Source organism: Camponotus floridanus, unplaced genomic scaffold (genome assembly GCF_003227725.1).
Source record: "Camponotus floridanus strain SB8 unplaced genomic scaffold, Cflo_v7.5 scaffold38, whole genome shotgun sequence".
NCBI classification, from domain to species: Eukaryota; Metazoa; Arthropoda; class Insecta; order Hymenoptera; family Formicidae; genus Camponotus; species Camponotus floridanus.
The window spans coordinates 315935-333072 of NW_020229525.1; the positions used below are offsets into that span (position 1 = coordinate 315935).

The window sequence follows — 17138 nt, forward strand, 5'->3', positions numbered from 1 at the left end:
ATTGAATAATATAGTATATATTATTTTTATTACAATTTTTAGCGACAAAATGAAAATGCTATGTTAGCGAAAAATGTTTATTTTGCGAAGGCTCGATTCAATTTCTTCGATACATTTGTAAATCTAACATTTGAAACTTGTGATTCTGTGTTTTTTTATAATGAGTGAAAAGCATTAAAAAATGCATAATAAAACAAAAGAAACTTATTTTGGGAAGTTGCTCCAAAAAATCTTTAAGATATTCTCTTGATCTGGAATTTTGAATAAAAATATTTAATGAAGATTAGAGAATTTTCTTCGAGCAAGATTCGAGCAGACACACCCTGATTTGTGCAAAACTATAATAATCAATCGAATAATCAGGAAATTTGAAGAGAAAAAAACGAAGAATTCTGCGGTACGCAATTGTAACGTTTACGCGATAACCCACGTGTTTGGCTACTCTAAATGAGACGTTAAACGCTAACGCGAGGAGGAGCGGAATAAAGAGAGCGGAGAAAGAGGAAAACATCCTTCGAGGGCCGGCGAGATGATGAACGGAGAGGAGAAGCCCTCTCGGCTTTCGGAGAGAACGATCTTTCGCCATGAGATGCGTCTTTTGCCGGTCTCTTCCTTTCTTCCTCTCCCGCCCTCTCTTTCTCCGCTCTTCTCTCGGAGGCCCTCTCGCCCGCGCCTCTGGCCTGGCTTCTCTGATGTTTTTCATTAAATTAACTCTCGCAGCACGAGAGAGTACGCGCTCCTCTCCACTCCGCGGCGGCGTGTTTGCATAATATCGTTTATAATTCAGCTCGCGCTGAATTCCACTTTATTCCGGAGCCGCGATCGCTCGCCTCGCCTCGGCCCGGCCCGGCCCTCTTCTTCGTTCTTTCCTCCGCCACCCGCCAGGCCATCCCGTTCCACCTTCTCTCGCCCTCGACCGCGCGCGCGAGCTCACCTCTACTTATCGTCCTCTCCTTGCCCTTATCTTGTCAGCGGTTTCGATCTTCGTTCTCGCGGAGAAATCGAGCTGCATCCGTACAGTTTACGCGTCCTCGAGGAATTAACGTCGGTTCAATGCCTATTGAATTAAAATCACCGATGATTGGAGTACTTTTTTTCTTTTGTGCACGATAAGATGATAAGATGTATTCGAGACTCGATTGGATGATTTTTACGGATATTGTTTTTTTAATTTTTATTGCATGTATAATTCAAGTATTTTGTCTCTCTCTTCTTCCTTTCGAGATGTAATATTATTAAATTATTAAATATTATTAAATTTATAAATTAACTTACTTGTTTATGGAGATTGATGCTGTGGGATTTAAAGAATTGAAAAGAGGAGAATAAATTTCTTATTTAAAATTATGAAAATTATTAATCCCATAATGTCATAAAATGTCTATTCTAAAAAAACTTGAAGAATCTGAAATTCTCAGGAGTTTATTTTATACTTGAAAAAATTCAGAAATTTTTGTTGAATTTTACTAAGATTCTCAAAAGGGGGAAATTAAAAAAAAAATATTCGCTTTGATATCGCTTTTGCTCTCATATCGTGAAGAGTTGTCAAATCAAATGAATTATATGCTTATATTACGAATATTTATCTTATCTTTGCTTATATGTTTATTGTTTTAACAAAATATTGAATATGCAATACATATTTTATTGTAATTTTTAATGATAAAGAAACAAAAATATAAAAGACATATCCTACGAAAATTTATTTTAATTACATAACTGCATCAAAAACTGCATCTTCAAAATATTCCCTTATCTGAAATTTTGAACACAAATATCTAGAATATTTTTACAAAAGTAGACACCGTGAATAAGAAAACGTCGTTTCTTTCGTCCCGTGTATCTTTCTTTCGCTCACCCTCGATGTCCGTTGACCAAGTCGACCGCGATTTTTTGTGATGCCATAAACAAGTTCGATCGTTGTTAGTGAGAATCCATCCTCTACCGGGGTCCAGAATGGGGACTCGGCGATTACGCACATTTCCCAGGAGGCCGTCGTTTCAAACCAAAGCTAACAGAGGCAGTTCCCCCTCCTTCCGCGCTTCTCGCCCGTCTGGCTGTCGTGTCCGACCCCCTTCCGCGACATCGTCGTCGCGATCAGCGAGTATCGTCGAGATTGTCGTTGCAATAGCAATCAAACACCAAAGTCGAATATAATAGAGAAGTAAAAACTTTTCCGTGAAAAATGACGTGTCACGCAAATATTTTCTTCGCTTTCGTCTAAAATTCTCACGATGTAAAACGCGTAAAATAATAATACTAATTAATAATAATCAAACATAATAAAATACAGGTATAGCATAGCAATAATTATATATTATATAATTAACACTTATAATAATAGCAATTTAAAAATAATATCGTTAAACACAATTGACATCTATTATATTATACACTCTGTTAAAAATTATTGATAATAAATAAAAATGAATTTCCTTTTAATTGACTCATCTACCATTATCAATCATGATCACTTTAATCGGGAAAATGGGAATTCGCGCGTGGGTAAGGCCCCGTCCCGGAAATAATCGTAGGGGCGGAAGAAGGTACACAGGGGTAGAGGAGGAGAGCTCTCACTCCCCGAGATCGTCTCTCGAGGAGACGAAAGAACGCTCGCGGTTTAATGCTTCCAACGTCGGTCGAGACAAGCTAAGCAAACACTTTTCGCGATATTACCAGACCCTGTGAGCGGACTTGCTGCGTGTTCTCCACCGCGTTTCCGTAGTAGCTCCCCATCCCCTTCCATCCCCTTCCATCCCCTTTCCCCCCTCCCCGTTGGCTCGTCGTCTCTTCTTCGTATAACGAAATAAATAGTTGCTGTTCGGCTTATTTATTTGCTGTTTTGCGCGTTATGAAAATAATAATTTCTCGTTATAATTAATTATGGAAATAATTTCTCGTTATAATTAATTATGCAGCATTAATGTAGACACTAACATCGAGTTTTTTTTTCTAATTTATTTTCTTCCGATAAGGCTTTTTCCGTGAAATTCTATATTTATATTTGGACAGTAAAATAAGTGGTCACGTTATCAAGAAGACCACGAGATCAACATTATTATGCATATTCGTTGCTGTATTTATTTTTTTTTCAAAATTGCTCAATAATTTGATTGCAATATATTCTCTCTTTACTGCATGAATACATTTTCTATGAAATGAATTAAAAACGCTTTAATTGACAGAAACGAAGAGAGAAATGTAAAACTTATTACGTTTATTAAGTTTATTTGCTTTATTAAATAAACTTATTTTGAACCGAATCACTTTTCGAGTAGTATAGCGCACATATAAAAATATTCTATTTTAGTAGAAATAACAGATGAAAGTATTGCGCGCACACAAACGTTAATTCTCCAACAATTTATTTAGAAGGAAAAAACGCGCGTTTCTAGGTAATTAATATATTTTACACAGAGAGAAAGAGAGAGGAAAGGAATGTTTAAAGATGAATCGCATTCTGAATATGATTATGAAAAATAATTTTCAAACGTTGCTGACAATATAACGCGGCAAAATTATTATATTTTTCTACATTCAAATCTTTGTGAAAAATATAATAGATTCAAATTCTGTCTTTTTTTCCCCCTCTCATCAAATATAAATCACATATGTGAAATCATGATTTTTGAAACGTCTGACCTCACATACTCCTTTCATATTTTCTTCACAAAATACCTAGCGCGGTATCATCCATATTCATTTGCCGCTCTTAACACGCGAGAGAATGTTAACTCAATAACAAGCAATTAAATGACGACTCGCGCTTGCCTAAATCACACGTATTATGATCGTACAGTAGTCATAGCAAATTGCTGGGAAAATTAAATACCCGGGGATTCGTCATGCATCGGTCATTTGGCGGTGGTAGCGATGACGATGAGGACGAGTGGTGGGGAGGAGGGGGTGGAAACCCCCGCTCGCGCGCGCGCGCGCGCATCTGGCACGAGCTAATTAGCGTCTTGATTTACTTAATCCCAATTAATGCTTCCGCTATGCTAGCTCTCTCTCTCTCTCTCTCCTCCCCCTTCCCCTTCACCTGCCTGCCCATCTCCTCTCTACGTGTTCTTGTGTATACTATAGGCGGGGTGCGGGGGCGCGCTCTCGCTCGAATTCGTGCACGCTTCCGCTCTGCAAATACGCCGGATTATCCACGTGTGGATACACCCGGCACGGCTAATATACCGAGAGACTCCTCCGTATGCGTATCGCGCATACCTGTACGAATTAGCTGGCGCTAAGCGTTGCCGGTTCCTCTCGTTCCTCCGCTTTTCTCCGTTTCGCGCGGTTATTGTCCGTTTCGCGTAATTGCACGAATAGAGCGAGGAGCGTATTTGCACAATCGGGACGGTAGAGTAAGTAACGCGGGGAGAGGGCAAAGGTCTCGATGCCGATGAATTTCGCGTCGCACTTTTCCGTTGGCAACAGGATATTATCGAATGCCATTGAATTATCGGGAAACGTTCCGATGTGAAGGAAACATTGAGCAGTTTGATTTTTGCTCCTCTCGCTAAATTCCAAAAATTGTAAAGTACATTCCACATTTTGGGTCAATTTATTTCTTTATAATCTGTAGATTAGAATTAATAATTAGGAATTTGGCTCAAATAATCTGTATTAGAATTTTTTTTATCTTTATTATTAAAATTGATATGTAATATATATATATTTTTTTTTTTTCGAGAAAATTTTTATACATTATTTTTAAATTATTTCTCACTTTTTATTCTCATCCCTGTAAAAAGAAAAATTTCATTACACCAGTCACATGTTGAAATAAAAGTACAGAAGGACGCGAATTCTATAAAACAACTTTTTACATATGTCATTATTGCAATAAAAATAATTAGGACAATGCTTGATGAACAATCTCAATGCTTGTCATAGCAAAGTGTCAAATCGATGATGTAAGAAGAATCGTCATAGTATCGATGTACTTTACATCGTTCTGATGTATTAGGGTTTGGTTAATCACCGTAATTCAATCAGTCGATGAGATGTTTTAAAGGGTCGCGCGTTCGCGAAGGGGATGGGACCAGCGGTTTCTCTCATCATCAACAGTAGCCTCTCGTCCCCGCTCGTCCCCGTCGCGATTGACAGATGTTATTTACACAAGTGAACCGTGATCCAGCGGCACCCAAACGCTACAAGCGATCCCGTATTTGCACGGCCTATTCCCTGCTAACGATAATCGCGCAGGTGGCTTGTCAAAGAAATGAGGGAGGGCTGTTACATCTCGCTTGGAGATACAAATATATATATATATATATATATATATATATATATATATATATTTGTTTGCACGTTTAATTTAATTAACGGTATTTCTCCGTATAAAAGTATCGCCAATTTTGTTTCGGATTATTTTTCAAATAAAAAAAGTTTACTATTTTTATTTTATTTTTTAATGAATTACAAATATAATTTCCGACGAATGCATTTTTATTGGTGCCAATATTTAGAACAAACAATCCAAAGATGGCTTATTGAGGGAATAGATACCTTTGAATCTGCAAAAAATGAATGCGAGTGCTAATTTTTATATGGATTGATGAAAAAAGTGAGATACTTAAAGTTGCAAAAAATTTGCTAAGATATGTAACATAAAAAAATTTTCGCCACTATTTCTTAAGAATATAAACATTATATTTTTTAAAATCATTTTATTTCTAAATTATAAATTATTGTTAAATTATTTTATTTATTTTATTTATAATCAATTTCTCTATAAATTTAATATTTACCAAGAAAATTTGCTTTGTCATTAAGAAAAAATATGAAAATTTTTATTCTTATTTTTTTATCAATTTTTTTTTGCTCCTGTTTCTGTTCAATAAAGAAATAATTAAAGAATATTCATCTTAAAATTTTATGTGTGGGCTGTTGAATCGTGGCAATAAGAAGAACTAGTACTAAATATTCATTTACCCAGAAATTTATTTGTATTCGTCGAGTAATCTGTCACAAGCGACTTTTTTCATTTTTTTTCACCGATTCAAAGACATCATCTCTCCTTTAAAAATAGGATAAAAATTGTCGCGTGTCTGAAAATAACGCGCATTTCTTTACAGATCCTGTATCGAGCCGTATCTTTTTAAGCGACAACGTGAATGCATTTCTGACGGGGAACGGTATTACGGTGAATTTGTGGCACGTATTACCGCATCCTCGCGCAAGCATCGGCCGGCTCTTTTTGTTCGGGACGTCGCGAATGCGGTGGGAGATCGCGAAGAATCGCGCGTGTTTGTTTTTAATCATTCTCGCTGGGTAGAGAGGAGAGCGAGCGTAAATCTCATAAATACATAAATACAAAAATGTCAGCCCGGAGCGAATCCGCAGCGACCGCCGCGGGCGGCGGCCTCCCTTTTTAGTTTGCCGTACCGTTTGCTTTTTAAACTCCTCCGTTTTTTCTCCTTCGTACAAATCGTGTCGATCGACACGAATCGCGTTTTTCGGAAACCGCGTGTTCCGAGAGAGACGAAAAAAGGAGCTTTGCCTCGTGGATGAACGGATTTGCTCGGATTCTCGTCATCTCGATCGCGATAATTGCAGCGGTGATGATACCCGAAACACGATAGATCTGAGAATCAATAATTGGGGGGGAAAGATTAATACCGAATCGGCAGATCGCAAATTAAAGGGAATATTTTATCGGGCGTATCCTCGCGAGAGGACACGAGACGGCCATCCTTGGTCGACGGTGAACACTAATGTGGACTTTCGACGAACGAACTATTTAATGCATGATCATTTAGTGCACTTTGATGAGGTCTTGCGAATGATTCACACGTGTAATTACGCCGATTATTCCGCAAGATCATGAAATAAATTGTACGAATAACAATGTACCTATTACGCGGAGGCGGAGAGAGAAAGATATGGCCTTTATAAAATATTCAAATTACCCTTTTCGTCGGAAACCAGCTTAATTAGCAGGTAGATAATGTCCGCTGTTCTCGCGGCCGTATCTTTTTTTCAACGGATTTACCGTTTGAGCGAGGTTTGACTTTGGCTTTTGTTTCCCTCGAATGAGGGTGAGAGGAGGAACGTCAGTCATGTTTCTGCTCGCGATTCGAATATTTCCGAGGACTTTCGGAACGTTTCTACCTTTCGAAAACCCTCTTACTTGAGTCGGGGCATTCGATAAAAGGAACAAAGGAAATAATAATAATTAATCAACTCCATCAGTCTATTATTAATGACGTCTAAAGTCATTTATTAAAGTCTATTTCGTGAATCGAGTTTGAAACGATGAAAAAATTGATTCTTTTAACATCGATTTAATCCTTTAACGAATAACAATCATGGATCGATGAGCGTTTTTATCGGAAAATTTCTCTGTATTTATCCCTCTTGCACCTCCTTCGATATTTAAAATTGCGTAAACGCACACAAGACTCCGCATTTGGAACTTAATTTGCTCGAAACCACCCGTTGCCGATGGTGAGTTAACTCGTTTTAACCCATCGGCCAACTGCAATATCGCGTAACTGCGCACGGGTTCTCTATTGAATGGACTCTTGTATAAGTTATTCATCGCGCGTTTCATCCAGTTTTAACTCTCCTTTACCCGCCCCGATCCGGCCTCGCCCTCCCTCTCCTCCCCCTCGGATAGCGTATTACTTTGAGTGTATGGGAAACGAGCTTTACGAATTATTCCACGTGACATGCGCGTTATCGCGTTATTCCACGGATATATTGTATTCGCTTTGTACTTTGGGTCGACATCGGTGCCCTCCGTGCTTTTGGCGAGACGAGTTCGAACGAATTCCAAGAGAAATCTCGTTGAAATGTCGAGGGTTATTAAAAAGAAAGCGGTCATTAAAAAGAAAGACTGCAAATGTACGAGAAAAATAAAAAAAAAATTTATTCCACGATATAAATTAATATAAAGGATACAGAATAAGGGTCTTTTTTTCTTCTATAAATTCTCCTTCTTCTTTTATCTCGAAAACAGTTTTCTTTTAAAATTCGAAAACCCAAACATCAGAAAGAAATAGACTAGACACAATAACATTATTAAGTTAATTTAATTTTATTAATTAAATAAAACCGATCGATATCCGCGGCCTAGATTGATTTGCAATCCAGAGTAAAATGTAAAATTTGCGTTACACATTCAGATTGAATATTAAATGAATAAATAATACGAGAAGGATGCGAAATCGTGGTAAAAATCGAGATACAAATTTTCCATACATTTCGAGGATGCGAATACAGTCGAATGATCAGGAATCAGTATCCTTGGAGAGAGAACGAGAGAAAGAGACGGTGAAAAATTTCCAACGCAATAGTCTACTTTAGGCTACGGGATATCGGCCCTGTCGAACGCGGGGGGATGGGGGTGCGCGAATTACGAGAGCGATTTTCTCTCGCTCTCGGGAATACCTGCCAATCAGTGTCGCGGATATTCTCGCACGGCGAGTTACCCTCGCCTCGTCTCACCTCACCTCTCCTCTCCTCTCCTCTCCTCTCCTCTCCTCTCCTCTCCCTCGCCGCAACTCTTCCAATCGGTGCGATAGTATTCCATTCGCGTAGGTGGATATGATAGATATTCGCTCTCGCTCGCTTATCCTGCCTGGCTCTTGGCGATCGTTGCACGGTGTCATTGGTAATTCCGTGTCAACAATAATCTCGCATACAGTCCGAAAGACACGCGGGACGCGGCTCGCGTGACAGGTCATCGGAGAGTGGACGCGCAGTATCCGCGATTTATCGCGATGTACGAGTTTTGAGGGAGAAATAATGAGAGAGAAAGAGAGAGAGAGAGAGGCAGGGAACGCCAGGAGTATTGAATGCCAAATAATTGGCGCATCAAGCGACCATCGTTTAATTCCAAATTTTCGCTGAATTAAATTAGTTCTAGAACCGTGACACGTATGTTTCCGTCTTATCGAGGACATTCGCCCAAATGTCAAATTGCCTCCTCGTTTAATTATTTGAATTTTTTTTTCGCAGAGAGAAATAATTATTTCACAATATTTGGCAAGTTTTGCGCGAAAGATGATTGAATTTTATTATTCATTCCGTCTGAATGTTGCGTATTTATTTTTCCATCCGGATGGATGCGGTTGCGATTATTAAGTACGCGATAATTGTCGACGCGAGTAAATTTGCGCAATTTTGCGGAAAAAAGGAGGAAGGGGGAATTATCAAAACGATCTTACTTAGGAGCGAGCGACGCCGACGTTTGCGCGGGGCTAAGAACGAACGGCAAAACTTTTTAATTGGGCGTCCTTAATTAGCCGAGTAATTATACTGTCTCTCGCTCCGTTTCCGTTGCGCCAACTCCTCCTCCTCCCCCTCCTCCTCCCCTGCATTCCCCCCCGCTTCAACCCCCGCGCTGCGTTTTCACTCGAGTTCCGTCCGCGGATCCGTGATTAACTATATTTACTTAATTTTATAGCGGATAAATGCAAGTACATTCTCTAAATAACCCCGGTAGCTACGCGTTGTACGTTTATTTTCGCGCAAACACGTTTTACCGAATGTGTCGTTTATCGACGCTCGAGTTAACGTCCCCGAAAATGTCGACTTTACTCGTTAAAATATCCAAATACCGCCAGAAAGACAGTGTGTTCATTCCCAATATCCGTGGAAAAATTAAAATTCTCAGGCATTTCTTTTCGTATCTGGAAATATAGGAATTTTCATAGAATTTTATTAGAAGGTTCAGAAAGTTTTTTTACAAAATTCCCTCTTTAATAATTAATTAATTATCATATTACAAGCAGTCAGTAATTTCTCGATAAGCCAAGTTGTGAATTAGGTGTTTAAAATATAATTTTATAAACATATCTATATTTTTGTTTATATATTTAATGCTTTAATAAAATATTGAATATGTGATACATATTTTGTGTTGAAATTTTTAATAATAAGAAATGAAAATATTATGCAAATAAAAAATACTTATCTTACAAAAGCTATTTACTTTTTTTCAGTATACTTGCAAATATCTTGAAATTTAAAAAAAATTCTATGCTTTTTATGTAAATGAAAAGCATTAGAAAACGCATGCAATAAAAAATTTATTTTAGAATGTTGCATCAAAAAATGTTTAAAATATTTTTTTATCTGGAATTTTGAACAAAAATACTTGTAGAAGATCGAGAAAATTTTGTTACAATATTTAAATGGACATCTTGATCACTTTTGTAAAGAAAGAATCAAAATATTCGCCCAGATCGCAAGTGTCCTCAGGATATGAATTGTAAAAATTATATGTGTGCATAAATCAGTTTACCATAAAATATAAATGAAAACATTCCTCTCATATAATTTTCAAAAATATATATGTGAATTTATTAAGATTCTTTTTATTATCGATTATTAAAAATGTAGATATATTTTTTTATCTTTCTAAAAGACACACATTTTGATTTTAATAAACTCAATTCGGTATTATTTAAAAAAAAAAAGTTTGAACAAGGAATTTGTTGAATTTTGTCAAAATTTTATTTCGTTTCAACTCTTGACTCTAACTACACAAAACGTCACATGATCGAACATCATCAGCGCGTGCTCGTCGCTTTATGTATATCGCGATCAGCACGCGCATTTATATTTCACGCGATCCGCAGACACGTTGCCGTTGTCGAATCGTTTCAATAGACGACCCCTTTGACGTTTCGGCGACGGTGTGCATCATGTCGCAATTACACGCCCGATAAAATCTAACACACGACGCGGTGTGTTAGATTTTATCGTGCGGCACCTGCATCGCTCGTCGCCTTTTATATTTTATTCAATTCTTATCACGACGTATCAACGCGAAACACGCTTTCCAAGTGTTCTGTCATATTGAATGATTGGAGGAATCGTTGCACTTGGAATTTGGGGAAAGCATAATTACGATTGTAATTTTATCGATTTAATGCACTTTCGAATTTCATTTTCTTTATTATTCGAAGTTGCTTTGTATCTTTGGGTCATTAACAATCGAGAAATTAAATTATTCCTTCGACCATATTTTTACATATAATTGAAGAGCATAGGAAATATAGGACATACAATAAACAAACTTATTTTAGAAAGTTGCACCAAAAAAATCTTAATTTTAAAGAATATCTAGAATATCAGAGAATTTTTTAAATTTGAATAGACACTAATATATTTATGCGATAGATTGCAATTTACTCTTGGTAGCATTCTTTTCTAAATTTTTATTTAATTCTACATTCTAATACATTTCTACATTCTACCGCTCTTTTTTTATCTTCTCATATCTTCTAATTTTATTCCACACCCAGATTTCTTTTCTAAATTTTTATTTACAAATTCCACATTCTAATGTCTAATAAAATCTAATAATTTGTGTCTAAAGAAGACCCTCTATAAGTGTGCCGCTCTTTTTTTTATCTTCTCATAAGTCTTCAGTCCAAACTTTTTCTAATTTTATTCTACACCCAGATTTCTTTCCTAAATTTTTATTTATAAATTCCACATTCTAATGTCTAATAAAATCTAATAATTTGTGTCTAAAGAAGACCCTCTATAAGTGTGCCGCTCTTTTTTTTATCTTCTCATAAGTCTTCAGTCCAAACTTTTTCTAATTTTATTCCACACCCAGATTTCTTTTCTAAATTTTTATTTATAAATTCCACATTCTAATGTCTAATAAAATCTAATAATTTGTGTCTAAAGAAGACCCTCTATAAGTGTGCCGCTTTTTTTTTATCTTCTCATAAGTCTTCACTCTAAACTTTTTCTAATTTTATTCCACAGATTTTTTTCTAAATAAATATTATTACTGTTTCTATATTTTTTAATTGTCCTCGTTTCAGAGAGCGGCAGGCAGATAGGACCTCACGCTTGCACCGTGTGCCAAAGCGTCGTCGAGGGTAGCGCGCACAGTCGCGCATTGCCCCGCAGCCAGGCGTCGCAATACGGTCTACGAGAGGATCAGGTACCGGTTGGTGCGCGCGTCTGCAACACTTGCAGATGCAAGGCCGTCCGAGGACGTTACACCACCTGTCCGTTGCCCGGCTGTCCGAATCTAAACAGCTCCAAGTCCAGGATAAAACGGCTGAGAGCGTTGCCTTCCAAGTGGCTCGACCTGCCGCTGGAAATCCGTGAGCCGATCGCTCAAGAATTCCGTGAGTGTCTTATACAAATCATTTATGTATAGACATATAAAGAGATATGATGACTTAATTGCAACACATGATAAGTTATTATTTGATGAGCATTTTATCTTAAATTTATTATTAAATATATGTTTGTCTTTCGCAAGTTTTTAATCCACTTTATGTATTGTAAGATTCCTAAAAAAATGTTGCGTTTGGAGCTAATTTATATTTTTTATATAATAAGTTTCATAAATTTAATTTTAATTTCATTTTATTGTCAAAATATAAAGATATTTATTTATTTCTTAGCTTTAGCTTTGAAAGAGATTTATATAAATAAACTTTATAATACATACAATGTATTAATGATATAAAATGCATATAAAATATAAGTTTATCCGAATTATTCCTTATCTAATAATATATACATATAATATTATATAATAATTATTTAATAATATTATATACATATTTTATAGCTAAACTGTTCATATTGGTTATTTCAGAGATACCGAATAATGCGACGAAATGCTGCTCGGCTTGCTTCAGCCGTATATCGCGTAGATTAGCGCCGCATCTCACCGGCGGTACCGAAGCATCCGAGGATGGCGCCGATCCATTGTCGCGTCCATGGACGGACGAGGAGTTGGAGCAGCTCCGCAAAGCGCTTCGGGAATACGGTACCAATTGGCCGAAGATCGCTGAGCAAATACCTGGCAAGACGAGTCAGCAGTGCAAGAATTATTATTTCGCTTATCGAAAGAAGCTGAGTTTCGATCAAGTTGTCAGCGAGTATTATACATTGTTGGGCGAGGAACGGAGGCCACCATACGTGACCGACGAGGAGGAGAGTGGAAGTAGTACAAGTAGTTGCGATGAACTAGCTGTAAGTTCGTTTTTACAAATTGACAAAATTTCTCCAATTTACTTCTGTATTCAATGTTTATATATGATATATTTTTTTCTCTTCTTCTCATGTTTCCCTTTCTTCGTCAGGTTCATGATTCAAGTGACACCGCTAGTGCAGGAAGTCCTGCGACCACCATGACGGGTAGTAATGCAGCGGTGATACCGAGTGGTGGTCCTACGGCGACATCTTCATCGTTATCTTTCCAGCGACCTAATGAGCTCGGGTCGTTAGAAAAGCTCGGTGAAAGAATTGCCGATGTAACCGTAGTATCACTTGTTCCGCCTGCCGGATCGTCTCATCAGTCTTCCAGCAGCGGCGGTGCTGCCGCTACATCCGGTGGTGCTAGAGAGGATTATGATAGTTCTGCCACGGTAAGATGAAACTCTAGCTTTGTACTTTGAGTCTTAATTTACCCTGTAGATCATACAAGAATGTCTAGCTTGTTTTAGTTTATTTTAAGTTGCTATACCTTAATCCTGCAATATTCAGAAATATGTATATTATTCTATGATGTATTGAATTACAAATATGAATTAAAATAATCTCCATCAAAGTGATCCCAATTTTCCAATACCAATATTATTAAGGCATTTTCTTTCTGATACTTTTTAAATACATATGCACTCTTATCATTGACTTGATAATAATATCCTAAGAAAACAAATTACGAAACAATATTTTTGCACGATAGGGCCGTCTGATAGAGGTGCGCTCATTGTTTCAGGAGACGGCGGACGAAGGTCAGGGAGGTGCTGATTTAGATAATGGCAGTGTTGTAGTGACTATGACAACTGCCAGCGGCAACGCAACGTCGTTGCAACAACAGAGCCAACAACAAAGCCAGCATCAGCAGCAACCTCCCACTACAGCTCATTCGCCTCCTTCAACAACGAGTAATTCAAATCCTCTCACTGTCAAGGATCTCATGCTGGGGGTCATTGAAATGCAACTGAAACGCACTCCCAATAGTCCAGCTGATGGTGGCGGCTCGTCCGCACCTAACAGTTCCGGCACACCGACTATATCCAGTATCTTGAAAACAGACCATCGCAATGACATAACGTATGTTCGCGGTTATAAGTCATCCTCGAATATGACGAATACGGCGTTACCCAGCAGAGATACGAATCTGGCAACGCTCTCTGTTGTATCAGGACCTCATCATGGTCATCGATCTGCTCCTAGTCCGCAACAAATCAGTAAGTTTATCATTGCTTTTTTATATTCAAAATTCTTATAAAAACCATATTCAAAATTTTAGTTATTACGTCTATTTTTGAAAGACACTTTATGTATATAGTATTGCACTTGAAATAAATTTTACAAATATAATCGATATATATCATCTTTTATTTTAGGTCAAATGCAAGCTACTATCACTCCTTGTCCACCGGCTGCGCCTAGTAATCAAGGTTCGTCCTCGGATCTTCTTCCTAAAGAAGGTTTGGTCGTCATGCAGGTGCAACAAGCACTGAGAGAAACAGAAGGAACGCTGGATCTAAGTATTAAAAAGCCCCGACTCCAACAGGACTACAATCATTCGATTCAACTTCACAAGCCACCGACGGTCACTCTTTATCGACCGGAACCACCACCAGGAGCGTATTATCATCCTCACACCACCCCTCATCCCGAGCAAGGACGTAACGCAAAGAGCCCGTTAGTCTATGCTTCGGCGCCACGACCTCAAGCATCCATTACACCGAAGATGAATAAGGTCACTGTGCCGCAGACACATCCTAAACTGTCGCCAAAACTTGGCAGCATGAGCACGCCAGGACACAAAGGTGGTTCCATCACACATGGCACGCCTGTATCCACGGCGCGTTACGAGGGGCTGTTACGGCAAATGACGCCACCCGGCAATCCACCAGTGAGCGGCGCCTCCGCGAACGTTAGCGAACGTGGCGGCGGCGCCGTCAACGCCAGCTCTGCTGGTCCGGGAGCGCCGAAAGAGACTGGGGGAGGCTCTATTACTCAGGGTACACCGGTTCTTCCGTTTGCGGTAGATAAGCGTGGCGCGCCCATATATGACTATCATCGTACCATTCGACATTCACCCGTCACAGGTAGCGGCAACGTGCCACCACCGCCGGGACAAGGTCCTCCGAGTCAAGCGACGTCGCCAGCCGTGGTAGTAAGTCATGGTGGCAGTCAATACAATTCTTATTCCGCTGCGGGACGACCGCCGCCTAGCTACACGATGGAACAACAATTGTCCAGCCGACAGATCATCATGAATGATTATATCACCAGTCAGCAAATGCACGCGCGCGCTCGTGGTAGTGGTAGCACTGGCGCGTCCGTCACCGGCGAGATGGCGAGTAAGAATGAACCGCCACCATCAAATCTCTATTACGCTAGCACGCCGCCTCCTCCTCCTCCGCAGACGCATACACAGCCGCGACAGGGTGTTATTCAGAGGCACAATCCGCAGAAGCAGATGCACTATCCGCCACCGCCAATTCTGGATGCGTTTTCTAATTTAGTGGAAGTGGCAATCAAGCAACCTACTTTGCCGGTGCCGCATCAACACGGTCATCCTCCGTCCGGAAGTGGGGGCCATGAAGGTCTTGGTAAAACGATGGCGGATCGTCTGTTGGCCGATCGTTATGACAACAACCGCGCGTTTCGCGAACAAGAAATACGGATGCAAGAGCATCGTATGGCCGAGCACAGGCTCACACAACAGCATCAACGTGAGCGGGAGAGGGAACGCGATATCGTTCATTTGCGGGAAAAAGAGGAACATCGTTTGCATCGCGAAAAGGAATTACAACAGCAGCTGGAGCACCGCCTCGCGGTACAGCAGCATCATCAACATCGTGAGAAAGATTTCCAGCAACAGGAACATCGTCTTGCACCGCAACGGGAAAAAGATATACACGTCGAGCACGCTCGTTTGCAGATTCGGGAAAAGGATATCCCGCATGAGCATCGGCTTATACATCAACAGCGAGAGAAGGAGATTCATCAACAAATAGCCGCGCAACGCGAGAAAGAACACGAGCATCGATTGGCCGTGCAGCAACGCGAGAAAGAAATACAGCACCAGGAGCAAAGACTCGCCATTCAACAACAACGTGAGAATCCTCACGTTGTTGGATCTCCGATCCAACAGCATGCCGAGCGTCTGGCTGCACAGCAACGCGAGCGAGATCTGCTACATTTACATCAACAACACCAACAGCAACAGCAGCAGCATATGCAGCACATTCAGCACCAGCAACGTATAGAAATTGAGAGAAGACACATCGCGCAGTTGTACAGAGATCAGCAACAACAGCAGCAGCAGCTCGATCGAGATTCGTCGAGATTATTAAGCAGCGGATTCTCGCAGTCCTCTCGGCTTCAACCGTCTCAACAATCTCAGCAGCAGCAGCAGCAATCATCATCGCGACAGAGTCAATCTTCCAGTCAACAACAGAATGACTCATCGTCGACTCTCACAGCTGCCAGTTTGATAGATGCCATCATAACGCATCAAATTAATCAGGGCGTTGACAACGCTAATGCAAGTGGATCTTCGACTAATCAGCCGACCCGTGCTGGGGATCGTCTTTTCCAGGTAAATTTCTCTTCTCTCTTCAATTTGTTGCACGATCTTATTATATTATATATGTCATTGTGTTTTATTTTCAATATTAAGTGAGTTCTTATATCTTATTTTTTCGTTTTTTTTTTTAGGGATTTCATCGCGAAACTCCGCAAGAACCTAACGGCATAGCTCATAGTCCCGCCGGCGAAGGAAGCGGCGGTGGCGCAAGCGGCAACGGAAGTGGCTGCAGCAAAGCTATGACTCTCGGCGAGCATGTTGAGCACATTATAACTAAGGATTATGGCCCATCTCATTCGTCATATAGATCTTATGGGTAAGCTTAAAAAATTCATTTTTTTAAGACTAAACTAATAATAATTAATAATCAATGCGCAGCTTTTTTCTAATGTTATTTATTGGATCTTGTAAATTTTTACTTTTTAGAATGCGAACTGAGAAAGAGAAATCCAAATAAAAGCCATATTTCCAATTCTTAACAGAAAAAAGAGAAAGAGAGAGAGAAAGAGAAAGAAAGCTTTTGTAAATTATAACAATCCTTGTTTTCTAACCGTAATACAATTATTCCATTATTCGCTAAGAAATATATTCTACAAATAAC

The 17138-nt window shown here is 39.3% G+C and overlaps 1 protein-coding gene across 5 annotated transcripts in view; it reads left to right on the forward strand.

The window, feature by feature from the left end:
- Positions 1 to 17138, forward strand: part of LOC105253422 (nuclear receptor corepressor 1) — a 71614-nt gene that overhangs the window by 53567 nt on the left and 909 nt on the right. For 4 of the 5 annotated variants that reach the window (XM_025411156.1, XM_025411159.1, XM_025411158.1 and 1 more), the window contains 6 exons: positions 11787 to 12098; positions 12578 to 12957; positions 13068 to 13352; positions 13706 to 14180; positions 14340 to 16549; positions 16669 to 16853. In XM_025411156.1, the coding sequence (XP_025266941.1) occupies positions 11787 to 12098; positions 12578 to 12957; positions 13068 to 13352; positions 13706 to 14180; positions 14340 to 16549; positions 16669 to 16853 (3847 nt within the window). The remainder of the gene's footprint in view (positions 1 to 11786; positions 12099 to 12577; positions 12958 to 13067; positions 13353 to 13705; positions 14181 to 14339; positions 16550 to 16668; positions 16854 to 17138) is intronic. The other variant, XM_025411157.1, reaches the window with a different exon arrangement.